General features: G+C 53.8%; 1 protein-coding gene across 2 annotated transcripts in view; it reads right to left on the reverse strand.

The window, feature by feature from the left end:
- Positions 1–21,173, reverse strand: part of PAX7 (paired box 7) — a 99,474-nt gene that overhangs the window by 34,729 nt on the left and 43,572 nt on the right. For both annotated transcript variants that reach the window (XM_082670027.1, XM_082670028.1), the window contains exons 5-7: positions 10,882–11,081; positions 3,419–3,584; positions 2,062–2,264 (exon numbers count right to left, since the gene is read on the reverse strand). In XM_082670027.1, coding sequence (XP_082526153.1) covers positions 2,062–2,264; positions 3,419–3,584; positions 10,882–11,081 — 569 coding nt within the window. The remainder of the gene's footprint in view (positions 1–2,061; positions 2,265–3,418; positions 3,585–10,881; positions 11,082–21,173) is intronic.

A 21,173-nucleotide genomic window follows, 5' to 3' on the forward strand; every position in this document is an offset into this window, starting at 1 on the left:
CGATTTCCTCCAATATGTTTTGTATCATAAGGCCAGGCCTGGACCACATTCTCGAGTGTGGACACTGTGGGTCTCTGCAGCCATCCTTACCCAGCCAGCTCTGGATCGTGTCATGTCTAAACCTGGCTCTGGAAGGTTAGCTTGGCCAGTTAGTCCTTGGCACTAATGAGATGGAGCTGGTGGCCTTGAACCCCAAAGAGGCCAATTAGGTTCTACTGGAAAAACATTCTGGTCTACAGGCTGCATCACCCTCCCAATGTGGGGCCCACGAGGACCTGCTGCTTCACCCCTGGGAGCTCTCCCTTCAGCTGCGTGGGTTCACCGGGTATTCAGCTCTGCACTGGACCTGGCCTAAGTGCTTTACCTAGGTCATCTCATTCAGTCCTCAGCAACCCTATGAGGTAGGGGCTAACATCACCCCATTTCACGGATGAGAAAACTGGGGTGTAGAGAGGGAAAGGGATCTTACCCATAAGTAAATGATGGAACTGAAATACAGTTAGTCCTCAACGACACACGTTAATTGAGGCAAACAGGAATGACCCCCAAACATGCAGAAATCGAACATTTGGGGGAATATTTTAGACCAACGGTAGCCAGTTTTTTCTATAAGGGCCAGTAACGTTTTAGGCTTTACGGGCCATGTGATCTCTTTTGAAACTATTCAACTCTGCTGTTGTAGCACAAAGGCAGCCATAAATAAATACGTAATGAACGGACATGGCTGTGTTCCAATAAAACTTTACTTACAAAAACAGGTAGCTGGGTGGAAGTGGCCTGGGGGGATGTAGCTGACCTTCTCTTTGGTCCTTTTATTTAGGTAACACATTTCTCATGCCAACTATATTGTCCTGGAATGGCCGGGGTGGTGGGGGTGGGTGCGGGGCAGGGGTGAGAGAACTAATGTTTATTTGGCCCCTATTCTGTGCCAGGCTCTGTGCTAAGTGCTTTGACCTGTTAGCACATTGAATGCAGAGAACACCCCTCTTAGGAGGTTAGCAGCTCTCTGTTTAATTACTCTTTTGTTTAATGGGAGATAAACTAAGGCTCAAAGATGCTTACTAGCCTAACACCCTGAGCAGAGGAGCTGGGATTTAAACCCCCTCCAAGCCTCACCTTTTCTACCACGTTACAGCTGTTCAGATAAGTTTGCACCCCATGTGTTCTCACCACAGACATGACAGAGGTGTCTCAGAAAATGGGAGGCAAGGTAAAATGAGACTTGGATTCAATTCTTTCCCCCACAGATATCTGAGAGTCTGTTATAGCGACAAAAATGAGCTCAGCAGTTCTTCCACTTTACTAGGATTTCGAGCATCACTGAGTCCTGTTCCCCAAACCCTCCAATAACCACATCAGCCTCAGCCTTGTCTTTCTGGCTTCATCTAAAGATGGTCCCACCGCTTCTAATAGCACCGTCAGGCGATGAGTGACTTAACCAGCAACCAACCACATGTGAGTAAACAGAGTTCCAAGACCCAATGAGAGTAGAGTTCCCAGGCTAGAACCATCCCTCCCCTCCCCACCCATTGCCACAGTTCTCTCCACCAGTAGTACATGGTCCTTTCTTTCACTCATTGGTCACTCCTAGTGACCAAAGTGGGAGACGGAGCCCAGGATGGAATCCAGGAAAGACTCCCGATTCTAGAACAAAGCCCCAACCAGTCAGCATCCCATAGGAAATGGTGCAAGGCTTCCATCAACGCGCCGAAAATGCCTGACTTTTATGGACTGAACAGCCATGAGGGGGGTGATGGGCCAGTTTAATAAGCTCTGGGTGGTGAGAAATATGGAAACCTGTGATGGAAACCTTTTCTCTGCATCTGCCCGCTGGGTCACCCAGGTCTGTGGCTTGAAGAAGATAAACCCAGGGTGAAGGGTCACAGAATAGTGACAAGTGCAGGTGGAAGGAGCACCCCCGCCTCCCACTTAAACTCTCTCAAGGTGTCCAACAGCCATTCTTCCCCAAGGGAGAGTCAGCCTGTGTCCCCCAGAGCCCTCGCTGGCTGGACTGGCGATCATCTGGTGATGGGACCTTGGGCGGGGTGTGGGGACACCTACCTGAGGAGACAGGCCATTGCTGACAGGGTTCATGTGGTTGGAGGGCGCTGCCGGGTTCATGAAGCTCTCGGAGTAGCTGGTGAAGCTGTGGCGAGCTCCGTAAGCAGAGCTGGTGTCTGCGGCTGCAGCGGCCGCAGCCAGGCCCCCCTGGTGCATGGTGGACGGCGGGAGGGGCTGGGGCCGGTGCACAGTGCTGCCCCCATCTGTGGAGAGACCCAGGAGAGGGCCTGAGCAAGTGGCCTCACCCCAGAGGGCGAGGGAGGGCAAGTACTTCCTGTTTGGAAGGCAAGACCTGAGCCTCCTCCTTCTCCCAGCCTCCTTCCATCAGATGGAGCGGGGAGGGGACCACCTTCTCTTGCTACTTGGGATGGGACGACTGGCTTCCGGGCAGGACACTACGGACTGGCAAGTCTTGACTGACCACCAGTCAACATTCCAGACAACCTCTAGGCACCCACTACGTGCTGGCCTTGTTCTCAGTGGTTGGCACGTAGTAGGTGCTCAATAAACATTATCTGGACTGGAAGTCAGATCTCCGTGAGGACTGTGTCAATCTGCCCAGGCCTGTCCCCATAGCGCTTTATGAGTGCCGACCACTCACCAGGTGCGCTTACAAATAGTGTCTAAAGGTATGAAGCAACAGTGATTCCCATTTTACAGATGAAGAAACTAAGGCTCAGTGGGCTCAGGGCCCTTGTGCAAGGTGACAAGGCTAGTGAGTGGGGGCTCAGAGTTGGAACTGCCGTTCTGTTCCTAGCTGCGGGGCTGCTCTTCCTCTCTGTCCCAGCCCCTCCACGTAGGCCTTCCGGCAGATGGGACCATCACCATTGGCCACAGTTCAATTTCTCATCAAAAATCACAGGGAGGCCTCTCCTCAGCTTCTAGAACTCTAGCCTGCCAGTCCTTTAAGAGGAGGCCACGGGGCTCCATGAGGCCGAAGTCAAGTAGCAGGATTCTTAATGTGTGCTGGGGGCGGAGGGTGGGAAGGGGAGGGCAGACTGGGGGCCAGGAGCCAGGGAGGGAGGGGAGTTACTCTTCTCTGCCCACCATCATCTCTTCTGCATTTTAATAAGACCCAGAAGACGCATGTGACTTTACAGTTTGAGAAGCTCTGTTCTAAACAGGTGCATGGAGGCGACCTTGTTTATCTTCACCTGGGTGCAGAGCCTAGTAGTTCAAGGGCAGGACCCCATCTCTTCTGTCTTAATAGGCTGTCCCCATGAAAGCAGCCAGGCAGCCATTAAAGAGAAACCAAACACCCTCTTATTCTTTCTTTGTTATGGAAGGAAGGAGTGGGTGGGGGTGGAGGGGAATGAAAAGGTGTGGCTGAGATGCCTGGATGGGGCTGCGCACTCACCTTGGGAGATGGTGGTGGTGGGGTAGGTGGAGTCTGGCAGCTGGTAAGGGGGCAGCGTGGGCATGCCGGTGGGCGGGAAGCCGCCTGGCAGAAGGTGGTTGAATGCTGCCAGCTGGTTGGCTCCTGCCTGTTTACGCCAGCGGGCACGGCGGTTACTGAACCAGACCTGGGGGATGGAGAGCGGAGCATGGACAGCCCTCAGCTTGGCTCCTGGCAGGGAGCTGAGGCACGGCTATACCCTCCATCCAGCCAGCATCCTCTTCCGTGGGAGGAGATCCTCACCTCCCTGCAACTCGGAACAGTTTGCAAAGTGATTTCATAGGTACAATCCCATTCTGTCCTCCCGACCGCCCAATGAGGAGGTCATTATCATGATCCCCATTTTACAGATGAGCAAACTGAGACCCAGAGAGAGTGGGGGACTTGTCCACGTGACAGGGTGGGTCGGCGAGGCACAGCCGGGTCTGAGTGACTCTCAGTCCAGTGCTCTTTCCCTGCAGCTGCTCCCGCCCTCAAAGATGTGTGACCACCCTTGTTCATACACATGCTCACTCCTCACCTCCTCCAGGAAGCCCCCAAGGAGGAGGCCGCATATCCAGAACCCACCTGAATTGAGACCCACCTGCCACACTCAGATGTGAAAGTCTAGTTCTTTGTCAGGAGCCTTAGACCCTGCTTGGCTTTCGCTGCATGGGCCCCCTTGATTAGGAAAGCCCACCTTCCACAGACACAAGGATTGATTAAGCACCAGTGGGAAGATAACCTAACATCTTTTTTTTTTTTTTTTTTGCGATCCGTGGGCCTCTCACTGTTGTGGCCTCTCCCGTTGCGGAGCACAGGCTCCGGACGCGCAGGCTCAGCGGCCATGGCTCACGGGCCCAGTAGCTCCGCGGCATGTGAGATCTTCCCGGACCGGGGCACGAATCCGTGTTCCCTGCATTGGCAGGTGGACTCTCAACCACTGTGCCACCGGGGAAGCCCAATCTAACATCTTTGGGTCTCCCTTTCCTCCAAGACCTGTGCTAGCTCTTCGTACGTCTGTTCATACATAGACCCGTGAGGCCTGCCCTTCTAGTCCCATTTACAGAAGGGGAAACTGAGGCTCAAAGAGGTCAAATCACTTGACCAAGGCCACACCACTAGTCTGTAATAGACGTGAGGTTCAAACTTCAATCAGTCTGACTTCCTAGAACCTTCGTGTCTGGATTTGCAGCAAATTCCCTGGGACAAACCAGAGAAATATTAATACAAGAATGAGTGTGAAAAACGGGGCTGCTGTGAGAGAATGCTTCTCCACCTCTGGACTTTGCACACGATGTTCCTTCCAACCTAAACGCTCTTCCAGGGCTGGCTCCTCGGCCTGCGGGGCTCAGCAGAAATGTCTCCCCCCTGCTCCAATGAGGAATCCCTGCCTCAAAAGTAAGTCCAGGCAGGTCCCCATCCCCTTCTATGAGGAGGCCTCCAGCTGTGAGCTGCCTCATACAAACAATTATTGTCTTTATCTGTTTCTTTGTTTCCCCTTCAGGCCCTAAGCCTCACAGGCAGAAGCCAAGAATTCCTGGCCCATGGCTCACAGCTCTATAGGAATACTTGTTGAATGAATGAATGAATGAATGAATGAACGAACAAACAAATGAACAGTGGAAGGCAGAGATGGCTCTGGTGTGCCTTTGCTGGTGTTTGGCCACAAGGCTCGGTAGGGAGTCCCCCCACTGGTGGGTGAAGACACGGATCCCCTGGCATGGATCATTTAAGACACCCAAACCTCTGGACGATGTCTGCTGACCTGAGGGCGGTCTCAGCAGGGACGGAGGGGTGTTCATGGCCCCTGGTATCGGCTGTCCTTTCTCCGAGGGGAGAAACGGTGTTCAGCTTACCAAGCTGGATGAACAGGGCAGCTGTTCCTTCCGTTAAGGATTCACAGAAAAAGGAGATGTGGCAGCGAAATCAAGACCAAAAACTGGCTCCCAAATAAAATGAAGGTCCTGGCTTTTCCCCACCTCCCCAAGGCAGCGAGGGCTTCCCCACGGGCGTCCTGGGCGGGACAGATGTCTGCCAGTCCGACTGAGGCAGTGTTACCTGCTCCCTGCTTCAGACGGAGGGTGTGGGGAACGGCTTTGTTTTAAATCAGCATTTCCCAAAGGGTGGGGCTCCTACACTCCGAGGTGGAGAGACATCCCCAAAGGTGAGTAACACAGATGATAAATAACCCTGAACCACTCCCATCTCTTCTGGGCCTGGGGCGTGTGGAAGAGACAGTCTCAGCTTGGCGCTCGGCATCCTTCCTAACACTCGCCAGTCTCCCTGTTTAAAGCACAGGGAGGACGCCCTGGCAGGTGATGTATTCCGGCAGGACTTTCCCATGCTGTCTTGTTTTCCCTTGTGTGAGTGTTTCCAGTTGCCTTCCTTTTTATGAGAGTGATATGCATGTTTATTTTAAAACACACTGATTTGGGGCTTCCCTGGTGGTGCAGCGGTTGAGAGTCCGCCTGCCGATGCAGGGGACACGGGTTCGTGCCCCGGTCCGGGAAGATCCCACATGCCGCGAAGCAGTTAGGCCCGTGAGCCATGGCCGCTGAGCCTGCGCGTCCGGAGCCTGTGCTCCGCAACGGGAGAGGCCACAGCAGTGAGAGGCCCGCAGACCGCAAAAAAAAAAAAAAAACAAAAAAAAAAAAACAGTAATTTTATTTTAAAAAGTAAATGACAATACAGATAATACGCAAACGTGGCCAAAGTCCTGAAGATGGTCAGAGAAAGACTTAAGTTTGGGACGCCGTGCTCTAGTTTCACTGCATGCAGCTGTTTCTTCGGCATGGGTCATCTGTTCCTCAAACAAAGAGGACTCAACCAAGTTGGAAGCGTTCTCGCCCTTCCCCTTCCTTTCCCTTCCTTTTCCTCCTCCTTCCCGCCCTCCTTACTTCCTTCCTTCCCATCTCAAACTGTTCCTGGGACTCCACTCTGTGTCAAGCAGGACAGTAAGGATAGAAGGTGAGCAGGACACAGTCCCAGCCCTCAAGCTGCCCTTGGCCTGGGCACGCGACAGATAAGTCAAAGGACAGCTGCTCTCTGCTGCAGTCAGCTCAGATGAGGTGGCAAGCAAGGTGCTATAAGGAGGTCTGAGGCGGGGTTTCCAACTCCTCTCAGCATCCAGGAGGACTTCCTGGAGGAGAGGACACGTCTTTTGCTTTTTTTTTCCTCTCCTCGCTTCTTCCTCACTGTCCTGTCTCCCCAGGGCTGCCTCCACCACAGCAGGCACCTCCGTCCTCACAAAGTGTGACATGATGGTTAAGAGCAGGGACTCTGGAGCCCAACTGCCTGGCTTTGAATCCTGCCTCTGACTCCTAGCTAAGATGGGCAAATTCCATTATTCCTCTGGGCCTCATTTTCTTTGTTGCTAAGAACCACCTACCTTCTTGGTGGTTCTGGACCTCAAAGGAGTTAACACAGGCAAAGTGTTTACTTAGAACAGCATCTACAACTCTTATTCTGCTGGAAAGCCTCCAATGGCTGAGCTGGAAAGGCTCTTAGCCAGTATGTACTTCAAGCTTCCTATTTATGTATGGGGAAATGGAGGCTCCAGGAGGGACAGTGGTGGCCCCAGTGTCCCACCCAGAATCCCTGCTCAGGGTTGAGTTCTTTAAAAGTAGAGGCTGGATTTTATTACTTACTTTTGGTCCTTCCCTCAACACCTAGCCCTGGTAGCAGGACACTGTAGGAAGCATCAGTTTACCGAGTTGAACATTTCACCTGGCCCTTCTTTCAATGTAGCACCGAGGAAAAGGACACGACGGACAGACTTGGGCTCGGGTCCCAGGACAGTCACTTATTACGTGTGTCTTTAGGAAGTTGCTTCTCTTAGAGAAATCTCAGGTTTCTCACCTACGAAGTGGAGAGACGAATCGTCCCTACCTCCTAGGGTTACAGTGAGAATGATGAAGATTATGTATGTAAGGTGCCGAGCGTCGTGCCTGGCGCATAGAAATGCATCATAAATGTCATCTAGTGTAATGAAAAGATGTGGCGTAAGTTATTACTTAGCCAGTCCCTCTAGTGCCTCCAAAATGCAATTCTGTTCAGAATGTGCCCAGCCCACCCCCAGGCAAATAGCAGGGTTATGATTTGGGGCCATATGTAAAGAGTTGCACACAGCCCTGGTCTCTTGGTGCTGGTCATCTGAAGGGTGAGATGTTTTCATAGGCAGTTGTGGGAGACACCTGGGGTGGCCTCGGGACCTATCAGACCTGCAGCCTCTGTTTCTAGAAGAAACACACAGGCTCAGGGATCTTGGAGCTCAGGACGAAACAGATTTGTTCACCTGCAAGGAAGATGTATGCAAAGGTTGGCTTCGGGACCCCAGTTGTTTAGAAATGAAGATTCTTCCAGGGAAAGGAGTCATTGGGCCCTAGGCATGCGTCCTCCTGCCTCACGCCCCTTTCCTACCCTTCACGGTGGTTGGGCTTTCTGTGGGCTGAGATGGGGCGTCTTCACCAGCCATCGGGGGTACCATATAACACCACATAATGCCCTGCGGGGCTTCACCAGGAGGCTCCCGACCCTCTGCTGGGGAGCAGGGCTGGAAGGGAGGCAGAGGGGGTGACATACTTGACTGATAGAACCCCGCCTGACATATATTTACCTGCTTCCTTGCTTGCTTGGACATCAGCCCCATGACAGCAGGGATTTCTTGTCTGCTGAATCCCCTGTGCTTAGAACAGTGTCTGGCACATAGTAGGTACCCAACATGACTGCCAGATGAATGACCCTGGAGTTTCAAGGGTGGCCAGAATTGGAACCACTAAGAATAGGTGGAGTTTAATACTAATGGCCCCTACTCAGGGCACTTCTGTGTGCCAAGCACTTCCTGACTCTGTGTCTGTGTGTTTACGTGCAATCATTTAATCCTCAGAACAAAGTGGACCCTATTTTTGTCATCTCCATTTTGCAGAGGAGGGAACTGAGGACCGAGGGAGTAAGTGATGGAGCTAGAATTCACACATGGGCGTCTGGCTCCGAGACCACTCTGAACCACTCCAGTATCCCGTCTCCCGGCACCATTGAAATGTGATGGCATAGGACTGCAAAACCCCCGAATCACGGGCTCTTAGAATCAGACGCCAAGACCTTAGAAGTCATCAGCCCTAAAATCAAAGCGGTGCTCAGAGGGTTTCAGGTCCCTGCTCCCTTGTCCACAGCAGGAACCCTCTCACCAGGCTCTCCGATCCACTGGACATTGCACTTTTCCTTGAACACTTCCGGTTACAGGGATCTCATCACCTCACAAGACAGCTCTGATAGTCAGTAAGTTAGGATCCTAGAGCTTTAAGGGCCTTAGTGCTCATTTAGCTTGATCCCTTTATTTATAGATGGGAGACTAAGTCTCAGGAAAGGAAGCTGACCTGTTGAAGGTGACACAGCTGATCAGAGGCAGAAACCGATGGGAACCCGGCCTGTGGCTCCCAATCTTGTGTTTTTGTCCCTGCAGACCTTTATATGGGATTTAGGACATGGTCCTATCGGCCCTGGTCTCCCCACCACTCCGAGGGGCCTCTCAGAGCAGCCGTGTCCTCCAAGCCTTCTCTTCTCTGGGACAAATATTCTGTTATTCCTGTCTTGATTTTGGGGTCCGCCTTTATTTATTTTTTAAAAACTCAACATGTATTGATCCCTCCTCGGCTAGGATCAGGCCAAGTTCTCAGGCTAAGGGTTGTGGGGAGACCCCACCCCACCCTGGGGAGCTCAGAGCCTGAGGGGGGAGGTGGAGGACGGCGGCCTTGGTCCCCTCACCATGAGTCTGCCTGAGCTCTGGCTGCCCCCCCTGTTCCCAGGCCCCCCTCCATCCTTGGACCTTGAGTGACACCTGTTTCTGAGTCCCCTGGGCCAATAAAAGCACTGCCCTGACAGCCAAGAAATTTTACAAGGAGCGGTCAGGCTTCCAGGTGGTGGGAAGCAGCCATGGCCACCAGACGTGGGAATGAGAAAGCACCCAGGAATGTGCCCAGAACAGCTGCAGGGGGATCAGAGGTGGGGGAGGGAGGCTGGGGGCTGGGGGGCAGGCTCGGGTATCACCCCGGAGAGGAGGGGAAGGAATGAGATGAGCTGGCTGCTGCCGCCTGCCCCCTTCTCCTCAGGATCTCCCTCAGGGGCAGCCAAGGGTCCCCGACTCCAAGATGAGGGTGGGGAGGGCAGAGGGAGGTACGCGGGTCCCCGGATTGCTTAAATGCCACTTTGCTTCTAGAACTTTATTGCTTTGCAAATCCCAGGCTCTGAGTCCATTTCTTCCTTCTGAATGGCTAGAACCTGGGCTTGGCATCCATCAGGCTTGAGTTCCAGGCCCAGCTCAGCCTCTGCTGGGCTCTGTATCCCCCCCATGTCGCTTCTCTGAGCCTCAGCTTCTGTGCCTGCGGCTTGGGGAGTGGCCATCCCGACCTGAGAAGGCGGTCTGCGCTTCCACCAGGTCACGTGGGAGTAGCCCCCAGCACTGCCGCTGGCATAAGGTAGGTGCCAAAGCAAGGCTGGTCCCCCTTGGATAAGATGGAAGTGCCCCCAGTGAACAGTTGGGGGCGGGATCTCTGTAGACCCGCCTCCCCCATTCACAGAGAAGCCGGGCCAAGAATGGGCCCCCACAGGAGCTGTTCATCAGACCCCTCTCTTCCTCCTCTGCACCCTCCCCGACACACCCAGCCTGAGCCCGTCCCAGCCGGGCCCCTAGAGACTCTGACTTAGAGAACTGTAGACCTCGTGGAATCCGAGAGCACAGCTTGGGGAGCGGAGGCAAGTCCCCCCACCCCACTGCAGGCCTTGAACCCCAGACAGACTCTGCTCTTTCCATGCCCTCCCTTCCCCCAGGCCCACTGATTAGGAGGCACGCACTTTGAGGGTGTAGAGGGCGTGTTCTAGGCCTGCCCACCCTCCCCCGCATGCTTCTAACTCACCAGGAACATGCTCCCAGTCGGCTTGCATGCTTCTCGTAACAGGAAACTCATTACCCATCTTAGGAAGCTACGTCTCTTCTGGAATGTGTGTCCTGATTACTTCCTCCCCTCCTCAGAGATTTGGAGACTTTTCTACTCCCCGAGCTCCCTCTCTTGTGGCTGAACCAATGTCCTTCCTTCCTCCCTCCCTCACCCTTTTCTCCTCTCCCTTTCTGTCTCTCCTCCATCCCTCCTACCCCCTTCCCCGCCCCCCCACGAAGTTCTTGTCGGCAATCCAAGTCCTCACTGCCGCTCCTGGCTTCCCTGGGACTGCCTAGGGATTAGTTAATCAGTCAACATTCGCTGCCCATTTACTCTGTACCAAGTGCCAGGGCAATACTTGCCTACACGGTTCCTGGATCACTTGCTGCAGAACCTCCATCCCCACCCTGGGGGGGTGCCCACTAAACCCTCTGACCCTGGCCACTCCCACCTTCCCAATCCTGGTCTCCGGATGATGCCCACAGCACAAAGCCCCAGGCGCCCCCTCACCTGCACGCGTGCCTCCGTCAGCTTGGTCCTCTGCGCCAGCTCCTCCCGGGTGTAGATGTCCGGGTAGTGAGTCCTCTCGAAGGCCTTCTCCAGCTCCTCCAGCTGCTCGGCTGTGAACGTGGTCCGACTGCGGCGCTGCTTACGTTTCAGAGGGAGGTCGGGTTCTGACTCCACGTCCGAGCCCTCATCCAGACGGTTGCCTACAGCCAGGTGAGAGGGAGGAAGAGGGTGGGGGCCCGGTGAGATGGACGGGTGCTTTGTGCATACCTGCAGGCCACCACGGCACTGAGTCTCAGATCCCTCCTGAGCACAGGAAGGATGTTCCCCCCGGCACTATTTATCAGCGTGAAGGCTGGGAAGCAACCTCTCTGCCCAACCTTAGGGGATTGGTTAAATACCTTATGGCCCAGCCATTCCTTTAAAAAAATAACCCCTGTAGCTGGGCATTTAGGTTATTTCTACTGACACGGAAGGATGTCCATGACATAGCACTCGGGATGGTTTCATGATGAAACACACTTGTCAAAATTCCTAGAACTATAGTCTCCAAAAGGGGGAGAATTTTACTGAATATTCACTGCACCTCAATAAACCTGACTTTAAGAAGAAGGCAAGGGGGTATCCCTGGTGGCGCAGTGGTTGAGAGTCCGCCTGCCGATGCAGGGAACACGGGTTCATGCCCCAGTCCGGGAAGATCCCACATGCCGCGGAGCGGCTGGGCCCGTGAGCCATGGCCGCTGAGCCTGCGCATCCGGAACCTGTGCTCCACAACGGGAGAGGCCACAACAGTGAGAGGCCCGCGTACAGCAAAAAAAAAAAAAAAAAAAGAAGAAGGCAAGGTACAACCAGTGTGTGGAGATCAATCCCACTTTTGGAAAAAGTGTGCATAATACATTATAGAACACTACACTCAAAAGACCAACAAATGTTAACCTTCAGGGTGACAGAATTTTTGTTTTCTTTTTAAAACTTATTTATAGTTTAGTATTTCTTAAATGATGATCATTTAAACAATGACACTATTGCATTTTTGGAAAATATTGCAAAAACTAACGAAAGGAAGAAAGGAAAGGTTGGAGGAAGGGAGCAAATGCTTGTGCCAAGGGCTGGCAGTCAGGAAGCCTAGATTCCAGGCTTGGTTCTCCCCCAGATGCCCTGAACTGTGACCCTAGGAAGGCTACCTTTCCTCCTTGGGTCTCAGTTTCCCCATTTACAGTATGAAGCGTTTGGACTACGTGACTTCCACACCCAGGCCCTTCCTGGGATGTTCCAGGATCACTGAGTGATCTTACAGGCTGGAAGAGACCTCACCTGATGACCTTGACCATAGCCATGACTCCCACCACATCATCCCCATTAATTTCCACCCTGAAGCCTAGGGGTAGGTGAAGGCCTTTGCTTCTGTGCAGAGAGCCCAGGAGTCGGGCCCTGGATGGGCTGTCAGGACAGGAATTTACTTCTGTCCCAGGTCCAGGTGATGGAGGCTGCAAGAAGGGCTTGATCAAGCTCCTCGGCCGTCAGGGCTGAAGACACCCTGGGGGCTGAACTGACTCTCCACCCCCATCAAGCTTGGGCCTCGTGCCCATCCCTGATCCAGCAGAAGGAATGCTAGCAAGGAGCCCCCTAGCCAGGGCTCTGAAACTGCACCCTCAGGAGCATGGGGGAGGGGGCTGGTGAGAAGAGGAAACCAGGGAAGGGAGAAGAGAAAGCGGCAGAGATGGTCTTCCTCCTCCCCACTCCTGCTTTCTCCCTTTTCTTGTTTCATTTCTCTCTCCCCTCCCTTTCCATCTCCATCTTTGATATTTGTGGAGTACATCTAGGTTTTGTCATTCATTCATTCCCCAGAGCATTGACAAAGCACCTGCTATGGTGTCATGTGCAGACTACGTAAGCTGTGTTCTGGAAGCTCACCTGAGTCAAGCTGGAAGAGCCTCAGAGATCATGTGCTCACACCACAGATGGGAGAAACTGAGTCACAGAGAAGTAACATCACACACCCAAAGTCCCTCAGCAAGTGTCCACACCCACACTCAGACCCTGCTCTCCTGTCCCCCATCCTGTTCTTACCCAGTGGCTTCAAATGTTGGTTATACAGATAGGTCTAGGCTCCTCCCACAAGGGACAACTGTCCCCCATCCCTGAAAAAAACACAACACCTAATGCAACCTCTTAGATGTCAAGTGGAGGTGGAGGGAAAGGCATTCCAGGTGGGGGGAAGAGCATGTGCGAAGGCCTGGCGTGTCAAAGGGCAAGATGCGTGATGCCATCCCCATGATGCTGCATCCCCCAGAGGCGATGCTCCTCTGCCCCAGACCCCCTTTCCCCCATCCTGCTAACACAGCCATCGGGAGGTCATCCCTGCTTTTCATTGGCTGCTGATTGTGACGCCACACAACAAGGAAACCAATGGCAAGGAGACCTGCCTTCATGGCTGCCTGCCTCACCCCTAAAGGCAGACACCTGGGGTCGGATCCAGCCACCCCCCTGCCCTTTCCCAGCTCCCTGTCACTAAGAGGAGGCCGGAACGGTCACAGCTGGCATGCTGGGGTGCTTTCCCCAGCACGTCTGGGGCTCAGAGCCAAATACAAGTAATCCCAAGGGTTCACTTCCTGAAACTCACTGCATAACTTCATTTTCTGACGTTGACAAGGAGAGAGCCCTTGGGGCCTCAGAAGGAGAGAGCTGAGATTGGCAGGCAGCAAGGGAGGCCAGCCTGTAGATGGGGAATGGGACACCGGGCTCTGTCCTCCAGTGGGGACCCTTGGGCTCGGACAGGAGCTGAGATGGGGAGCAGGGCTGTTGGGGGCAAAACCTATGGGCAGAGATCGTACTCAGAGCTGTGAGGTCAGATCGGGGAGGAGATGGAGAGCCCCAGCCTGATGGAGAAGGCACAGCCCTGTCCTGGGAGAACCCCCAGACTGATTAAGTCTCAGTTCAGTTTAGAGCAGTGCCGTCCAATAGAACTTCCTGTGATGATGGAAATGTTCTAGGTCTGTGCAGTTCAATACGGTAGCATCAGCCACGTGTAGTACCGAGCACTTGAAATGTGTCTAGTGCAACTGAAGATCCGAGTTTTTCATTTTATTTCATTTTCCTTCGAATTTACTTAGCCGCACGGGGCTGGTGGCTACCCCACAGGACAGCGTGTCTTTAGAGCCGCTGGTCTCTCTTTTTAGCAAGGAGAGGACAGGCCTCAAGATCTTTCTGCGTGCACTCGTCTCCAGGTAGAATTAAATGACATTGTTTGTTTTTAGGATATTTGTTTTTATGGTTCCCATCTGTTTATAGGACGTGACAGGCATATTTCATTTACAAGAGAATTTGTTTCTTTGAATTCAGTTTTTTTTTTTTTTTTTTTTTTTTGCGGTACGCGGGCCTCTCACTGTTGTGGCCTCTCCCATTGCAGAGCACAGGCTCCGGACACTCAGGCTCAGCGGCCATGGCTCACGGGCCCAGCCGCTCCACGGCATGTGGGATCTTCCCGGACCGGGGCACGAACCCGCGTCCCCTGCATCGGCAGGCGGACTCTCAACCACTGCGCCACCAGGGAAGCCCTTGAATTCAGTTTTTAAAGATACTTTTGCACCAAGTAAAATATTAAGGAAATAACAGAATAGGCTGTAGGACTGTAACCAAAATCATGAGTGCAGTTAGCAAATGACTGACTGGAGATAAGTTCAAGGTGCTTCTGTTACTAGACCTTGCCCAGCCTCAGTGCCCAGTCAGGCCCCAGGTGCATTGGATGCTCTTGCCATCTAAAGTACTTCTGGCTTTCTAGGTGCCTCATGGAATTCTGTGTTTATTTCTTCCTCATCTCCCTGTCCCTCCTGCCCCTTACTGAGCACAGATCTGGGATCTCCTCGAGCCCAGAGAGACACCCAGATGGAAACCCAGACTAAAGAAGGCAGAGCAGGGCCCACAAGTCTCTGTTGATTGAAAAGATCTGGAATGATCCACTAGGATGATGGTGGTTGCCATAACAACCTTCCGGATGCTGAGTGGGGAGAGCAGGGCCGTGTCCCAGTAGCTGGGAGATCCAGAGAGATCTCAAGAGAGCTGGACTACAGTCTGTGACTGCAGGCCCCTGGAAAAGATCTCCCGCCTCCATCCTGGCCCATCCCAGCAGAAGAGCCCCCCCATGCTAGGTTGGAGCCACTCTTTGGTATGCCATCCTCATGGCAGGTCTATGAAGCTGGCACTATTGGTTCTTTTACAAATAGGGAAACAAAGCTCAGAAAGGTTCAGTAACTTGAGAGCGGCCACATAGCCAGTAAGCCCATGCTCATTCCTGGAGAGGGATGGGGCGGAAGGACAGGTTGAGAGGGAGTTTCGGGGACCCTCTGGGGCAGCTCTGGTCTAGTCAAGAGTCCTTCTCTGGGAGGCCTGACACCTGGATTCTGAGCTCTGTCTCCAGCCTTGCTGTGTGGCCTTGGAAAAGTTGCATCCTCTCCCTGGACCTCCACTGTCTCGGAGGTACACATGAGGATAATGATACTTCCCTGCATGCCTCACTGGACTGCTGTGAGAACAGAATGAAATGAAGACTATGGGAGTAATTTGGAACATGTAAAGGGCACATGAAGGATTATTATTATTGACGAGCATAATGATGATAATAACAGAAAAAAGGAGCATCAACGCACTCCTACTCATCCAGCAGAACCCAGATGGCAGGTGTCCTCCCCCAGGAAGCCTTCCTGGCCCATCCAGGCCAGGCTGGTTTCACTGCTCATCCTTGGAGCTCTCAAAGCTCATCAGGAGACATCAAACTTGCCTGTTTATGGGTCTCTTGGCCCCACTGGACTGGGAGAAGGGACACAAAGAGCCCTGTTGCCACCACATCACCTTCACTTTGGTTTCCCCTGTGCTGCCTCTCCCCCTCCCCACCCCTGGGAACCCTTTAGCCTCTGAGTTAAATTAATAGAATTAGGTGGACTTGGCCACAGAGAGGCCCTGCTGGCTGGGGCTGAGTCCTCCATGCACTGGAAGCTGGTTGCCTCTTGGTGAAGCCTGGGCAGCTGGCACAGGGTGGGGGACATATAGGGAGGGGGACACAGGCTCACATCCATTAAACAGAGGCTGGATTTGGGGTGACCAGTGGGGGAGCAGCCTCCTGGCCATCTGCAGCCCCTGCCTTCCTGCTCTGAAGCAGCTCTGGATAGAAAGGCCCCAGTGGGGGTGGGACAGAGCCTGGAGCTGGTCTGGATAGCCCCAGGAGAGGAATATGATGAGGGACCCTCTCTCTGGGTTCCCAGATCCTGTCTTGCTTAGGGATGTGAAGAGTCCACTACAGAGCAAGGAAGAAACAGCCCCTCCCTTGGGGCCCTCCCGATCTTATGGGGGAAAAACAGTCTCTGGCTTAGGAAGCTTCCAATCTGATGGAGGAGGCCTCACCCCTGTGATAGGAATGTCCCAGTCTGATGGAGGAAACACTACTTCCAGATGAACTGGGGCCAGGACAGGCATAAACGAGGAAGACAGCTCCATGAGTTGAGAGCAGCCTGAGGATAGAATAAGGGATGAGCGGGTGACAAGAGCTGTCTGGCTTGTCAAAGCTTTAGGGTGGACGGAAGCAGGTCTGCTCAGGTCAGAGTCCAGCTCAGGCCAGGTTGATGGAAGTGGAGAGAAAATCGCTGGGGGGCAGCTCTCCTGTTCTCTACCCCAGCCTCTGCCCCCTCCTTTGAAGCGTGCTGAATTTCACAGCCACTGACATGGGGGGCCTCAGTTACACCAGCGAGGCCCCACCATCATTGGTCCTGCCCACATGTCCAGACTCACCCCACCACTCCCTGTCCAGCTCTCAGAGTCCTAAATGACCCAGCTGGGCTGTCTCACACCTCCCTGCCTTTGAACTCCAGCCTCCTCTGCTCGGAATGCCTCACCCTTTCATCAGTGCACTCCTGTTCACCCTGCAGAACCCAGCTGGTGGGTGTCCTGGGTCCATCCAGGCCAGGCTGGTTTCACTTCTCATCCTCAGAGCTCTCAGAGCTCATCGGGAGACATCAAACTGGCCTGTTTCTGGTCTCTTGGTCCCACTGGACAGGGAGATCCTTGAGTCCAGCAGAGACTGTGCCTGGCACACAGCAGGGGCCTAATGAAGCCTCCTTAAATGAATAGAGCTTGGCAGAATGCTCAGAAAGTTCCTTTCAAACTCTGACACACTGCAGCAGTCACGAGCCTATACTTGTGCATGCACTCTACAGTTTACAGGCCCTTTCATAGTTCTGACACTAATCTCTCCCAATGGAGTGTCAAGCAGGCAGGATTAGCCCCATTTTACAGATGGTCGGTGAAGTCTCAGGCCAGTGAGGCCAGGAAGAAAACCCAGGACTTGGGACTCCCAGCCCAGTGAAGGCCAACTTTGCTATAATTCCCAGGTGATGGAGAATTCCATTTCTGATCATGAAAACCCAGGTGGCTTCTTCTCCATCCCACCCTCCCAAACTTTCTCTGTTCTCCCTTTTGCCAAAGAAAAGCATGGAAATGAGATGGTCACAATTTCTGGACCTACCCACCTCTCCCTCAGAAGGTGGGAGGGAGCTGAGCCTTCTCCAAACCAAGTCCTTGTCATCGAAGATCCGTGGAAGCCAGCAGTTGGCCCTGAGGTTTGGGGTCCTTATCTCAGCCCCCCCAACTCAGAGACGCCCTCCCACCCCGCTCCTGAGCTCCCCCGTCCCCGCAGCCTCCCAGCCCAGCCTTTATTACAGTTTAACATAGGCCGGCTCACAGCCGCAGCAGAGAAATGAATCACATAATAGTTGATATGCGTTTTAATCAAGTAATTCAGGCAGAGCCGAGAGCCAGCGAGTGTGGGCTGGGTGTCCCTGAATACCAAACAGGCCTGGGCGCAGGTCTTGGAAAATGGAAAAGTCATTTACAGCTCAGCTGGGGGCCCCGGGCCATGGCAGGCGCCCTCCCAGCCCCTCCACAGGAACTGCTCAGCTGTAACCAGCGTGGGGTTCATGCAGCTCAGTAGGGCCGGCGGGAGCCGGACCAGACAGCACACAAGGCCTGGTGAAGTGGGTGGATGGAGAGGAGGGAATCAGACCCCTAGTTACACCTCCCTGGAAGCGACCCCTCCCACTCACCTTCTCTGCCCAAACTTCTCTCGGGTACCCTTCCCAGCACCAGCACCCAGGCATCCAGGTCACAGACCTTAGGAGTCCTCAATAACCCCTTTGCTCTCCCATCAAGCCTCACAGGCAGTCAGCCCAGCCCCAGAAGTGGGTGACTCAGCATCCCGCTTAGCTGCGAACCCACCCCGCCACCCCACCCTGGCCCTGCCCCAGAACCTGTCCATCTCTCCCTGGACTCCAGCAGTTGTCTCCGGCCCCAGCAATCGTGGGCCTTCGCACAGGCTGTGCCCTCCGCCCGGAACACCCTTCCCATTCCCCTCTTGGCCTGCAGTTTGCTGCTGGCTGGAGCAGGGCATTGAAAAGCACTGCTGGGACTTCCCTGGCGGTCCAGTGGTTAAGACTCTGTGCTTCCACTGCAGCGGGCGCGGTTTGATCCTGGTCCTGGAACTAAGATCCTGCAAGCCCAGCGGCGCGACCAAAAAAGAAGAAAAAAAAAAAAGCACAGGCTCCCAACACAGTTTGCTTGGATCGTGTAGATTCCACACGTTGAAAATATGGATAATGATGGGAATCCCCTCCCCCCAAGAACCACGTTCCTTGCTTTGCAGTTTTTCCGCGGCACATAGCACAGTCAGATATGCCAAATATTCCATTTTACTGCCCGTCCCCACCCCCCTCCCCGCATCATCCTGGCCCTCACCAGAGTGCAAGCTCCAAGCAGCTGGGCGTTTTTGTCTCTTTTGTTCACTGCTGAATCTCCAGTGCTTGGCATAAAGTGGACACCCAAATATTTGTTGAATAACGGAAGGAATGAGTAAATGAGTGAGTATATTAAGGCCAGGAAAGAGTGCCAGGGACAAGCGCGTGCTCAGCAAGTGTGAGCTTCCATCAAGCCTCGTCATTTTCCCACTCAGTTTGGGACCACTCCTCCAGGAAGCCTTCTGGAGGACGGCACCCTCTCCATCTGGGTCTGGGGTGCCCACCTCTGTGCCCTCACGGCTGGAGCTCAGCCAAACTGTCCCCGCGGATTCATTTCAGTCCTGCTCTCCAAGAGGCCTCCCGAGGGGTCGGGAGGCATTGGTGAGGTAGGGGTCCAAATAGGTTCTGTCTGACTCCAAATCCTATGCTATTTCTCAGCGACTGACGGAGACCCAACTTCACTCTGCCAACTCCAGGAGGAGAGGGAAGGGAGGAGAGTGTCTTCAGGACGACTGGGTGGAACTCTCACTTTGTTCATAACCTAAACGTGAGAAAACTTTTCCTTCTCCCGGAAGTCCCCATCAAACCCCAGCAGGCTGCCTTTTTTAAAAACTCTGAACCTTTGGTAGCTAATTCGCATTACAAAATACGAGGCCCACATGGGGTATTCTCTGACTGTGGCTTCTATGCTCACAGTATGGTCCTGTCCTCAGGCACTAGAGGGCACTCTTTATACATTCCTGCCAGGAAGGGGACTATCTAGGAAGAAGGAAGTAGTACTGTTTGAAATGGTACTGTGTAGTTGCATCTCCAGAATTCAGAGCCATGTTTTCTCATGATGGATCCAGAGCTCTGTCTGCACCAAACTGTGAACCAAGCCCAAGTCACGTGTGGGAGAGAAGAGTGGGTTGGTAGAGGGCTGGAACTGCCTGAGCCAGCACTCAGTCAGGGGAGACTTCCTGGGGACAGAGTTCAAAACTAATGTTTGCCTGCTTAGGGCAAGAGGCTGAAGCTGAAGAGTGGTGATTCGTGCTGGGTAGACAGCAGAGTCAGTTCCCGAAAGGGGCTTTGCCAACGGGGCCCCACCTCACAGAGCGTGGCCGAGCCTGTCACCGGCAGACACTGGGAAGAGGTGGGCAGAACAGAAGCTGTGGGATCAGAGGCACCTGAGTTTGAATTCTGGCTCTGCGCCCTACTGCTCTAGATGCTGAATGTGTGATTGAATTCCAAGCCTCATTCTCATCCTTTCTAAAATGGGGGTAGTGATGGGAGTCAAGGAGGAAAGGAAGAGAGAAAACTATGTCCGGAGGCTGAGCTCCAAGAGTGGGGGTGATGGGCCCCCCCCAGCCCTGGCTGAGCAGACCCCGTCTCTCTTCTCATTCAGGCAGAAGCCTGGCACGCGGGGAGCCGGCACTCTGGGCTCAGTCCCCGACCTGCTGTGTGACCCTGAACGTGTCACTCGTCCTCGTGGCATCTCCATTTCCCCATCCGCCCGCGGGAAGTAAGAACTGCCATCCGCCTGCCCCTCAGGCTGTCGGTGTAGCTGCACAGATGGAAACCTCGAGAAATCACCAAGGGGCGCCTCTGAGGCAGTGATCACAGCCTGCTGCCCTACTCACTCAGGGAAGTTACTTCGCTCCTCCGGGCCACAATTTCCTCATCTGTAAAAGGAGGAAAATCACATAGCGCTGACCTCACAGAGTCGTCATACGTGAAAATTAAATGAACTACTGCAAGACAAGGCTTACAACGCTGCCATGTATACAGTAAGCGCTCAACACGTGTTAGCTGTTATTATCATTGCTGTTACGACTGACGCCCGAATACAATGAGAACTTCCTCTACCTCTGGGGCAAAAGCACAAAACTCGAAGGCAAGGAATGCAAGCACGCATGCATGCGTGAACAAATGAATGAATATCCCTTGGTCATTCCTTCCTTATTCTCCTACGGTGGAGGCTTTGCACAGCCCCAGCCACATCCACGGACCCCGCATCCCATCCCCGGGGGGAGCCATCCCAGGAGCAAGTGGTGCCCATGGAGAGGAGAGGTGAAGGGTCTCAAGTAAGCCATCCAGCTGGGGCACTAATGCTGGCAGGCACGAAGGGGCCAGGGCAGGCACTCAGAAAGCTGGGCTGGGAGAGGCCTGGGGTGAGGCCTCCAAATCCGTGAGGAGAAATGGCAGCACCTGGGGCCCCAGTGGCCAGACGAAGCCGCCCTGCGTGGCAGCAAGGAAGAGGCAGCTTGGCCACCCGTCAGAGCCCCACAAAGCCACCGTGAAAGGACCCCATGCCTGGGAAGTCAAGCCTGCCCAGACCCTCCTTCCTCCACCTCCCAACCTCCACTCCCCCTCCTCAAAGCTGGAGCCTGGAAGGCTGCAGCCACTGGAAAGTCGTCACAGAAGGTGGGATGGAAAGTGATTTCAGGACCCCGGCTCCATCCATCAACCCTCCTGCCTCCAGGCTCAGCTCTGAGGAAGGGCTTAAACCTGGGGCTCACTGAACCCTGAAGACTGGGC

Source organism: Grampus griseus (genome assembly GCF_964374135.1).
Source record: "Grampus griseus genome assembly, chromosome: 1".
NCBI classification, from domain to species: domain Eukaryota; kingdom Metazoa; phylum Chordata; class Mammalia; order Artiodactyla; family Delphinidae; genus Grampus; species Grampus griseus.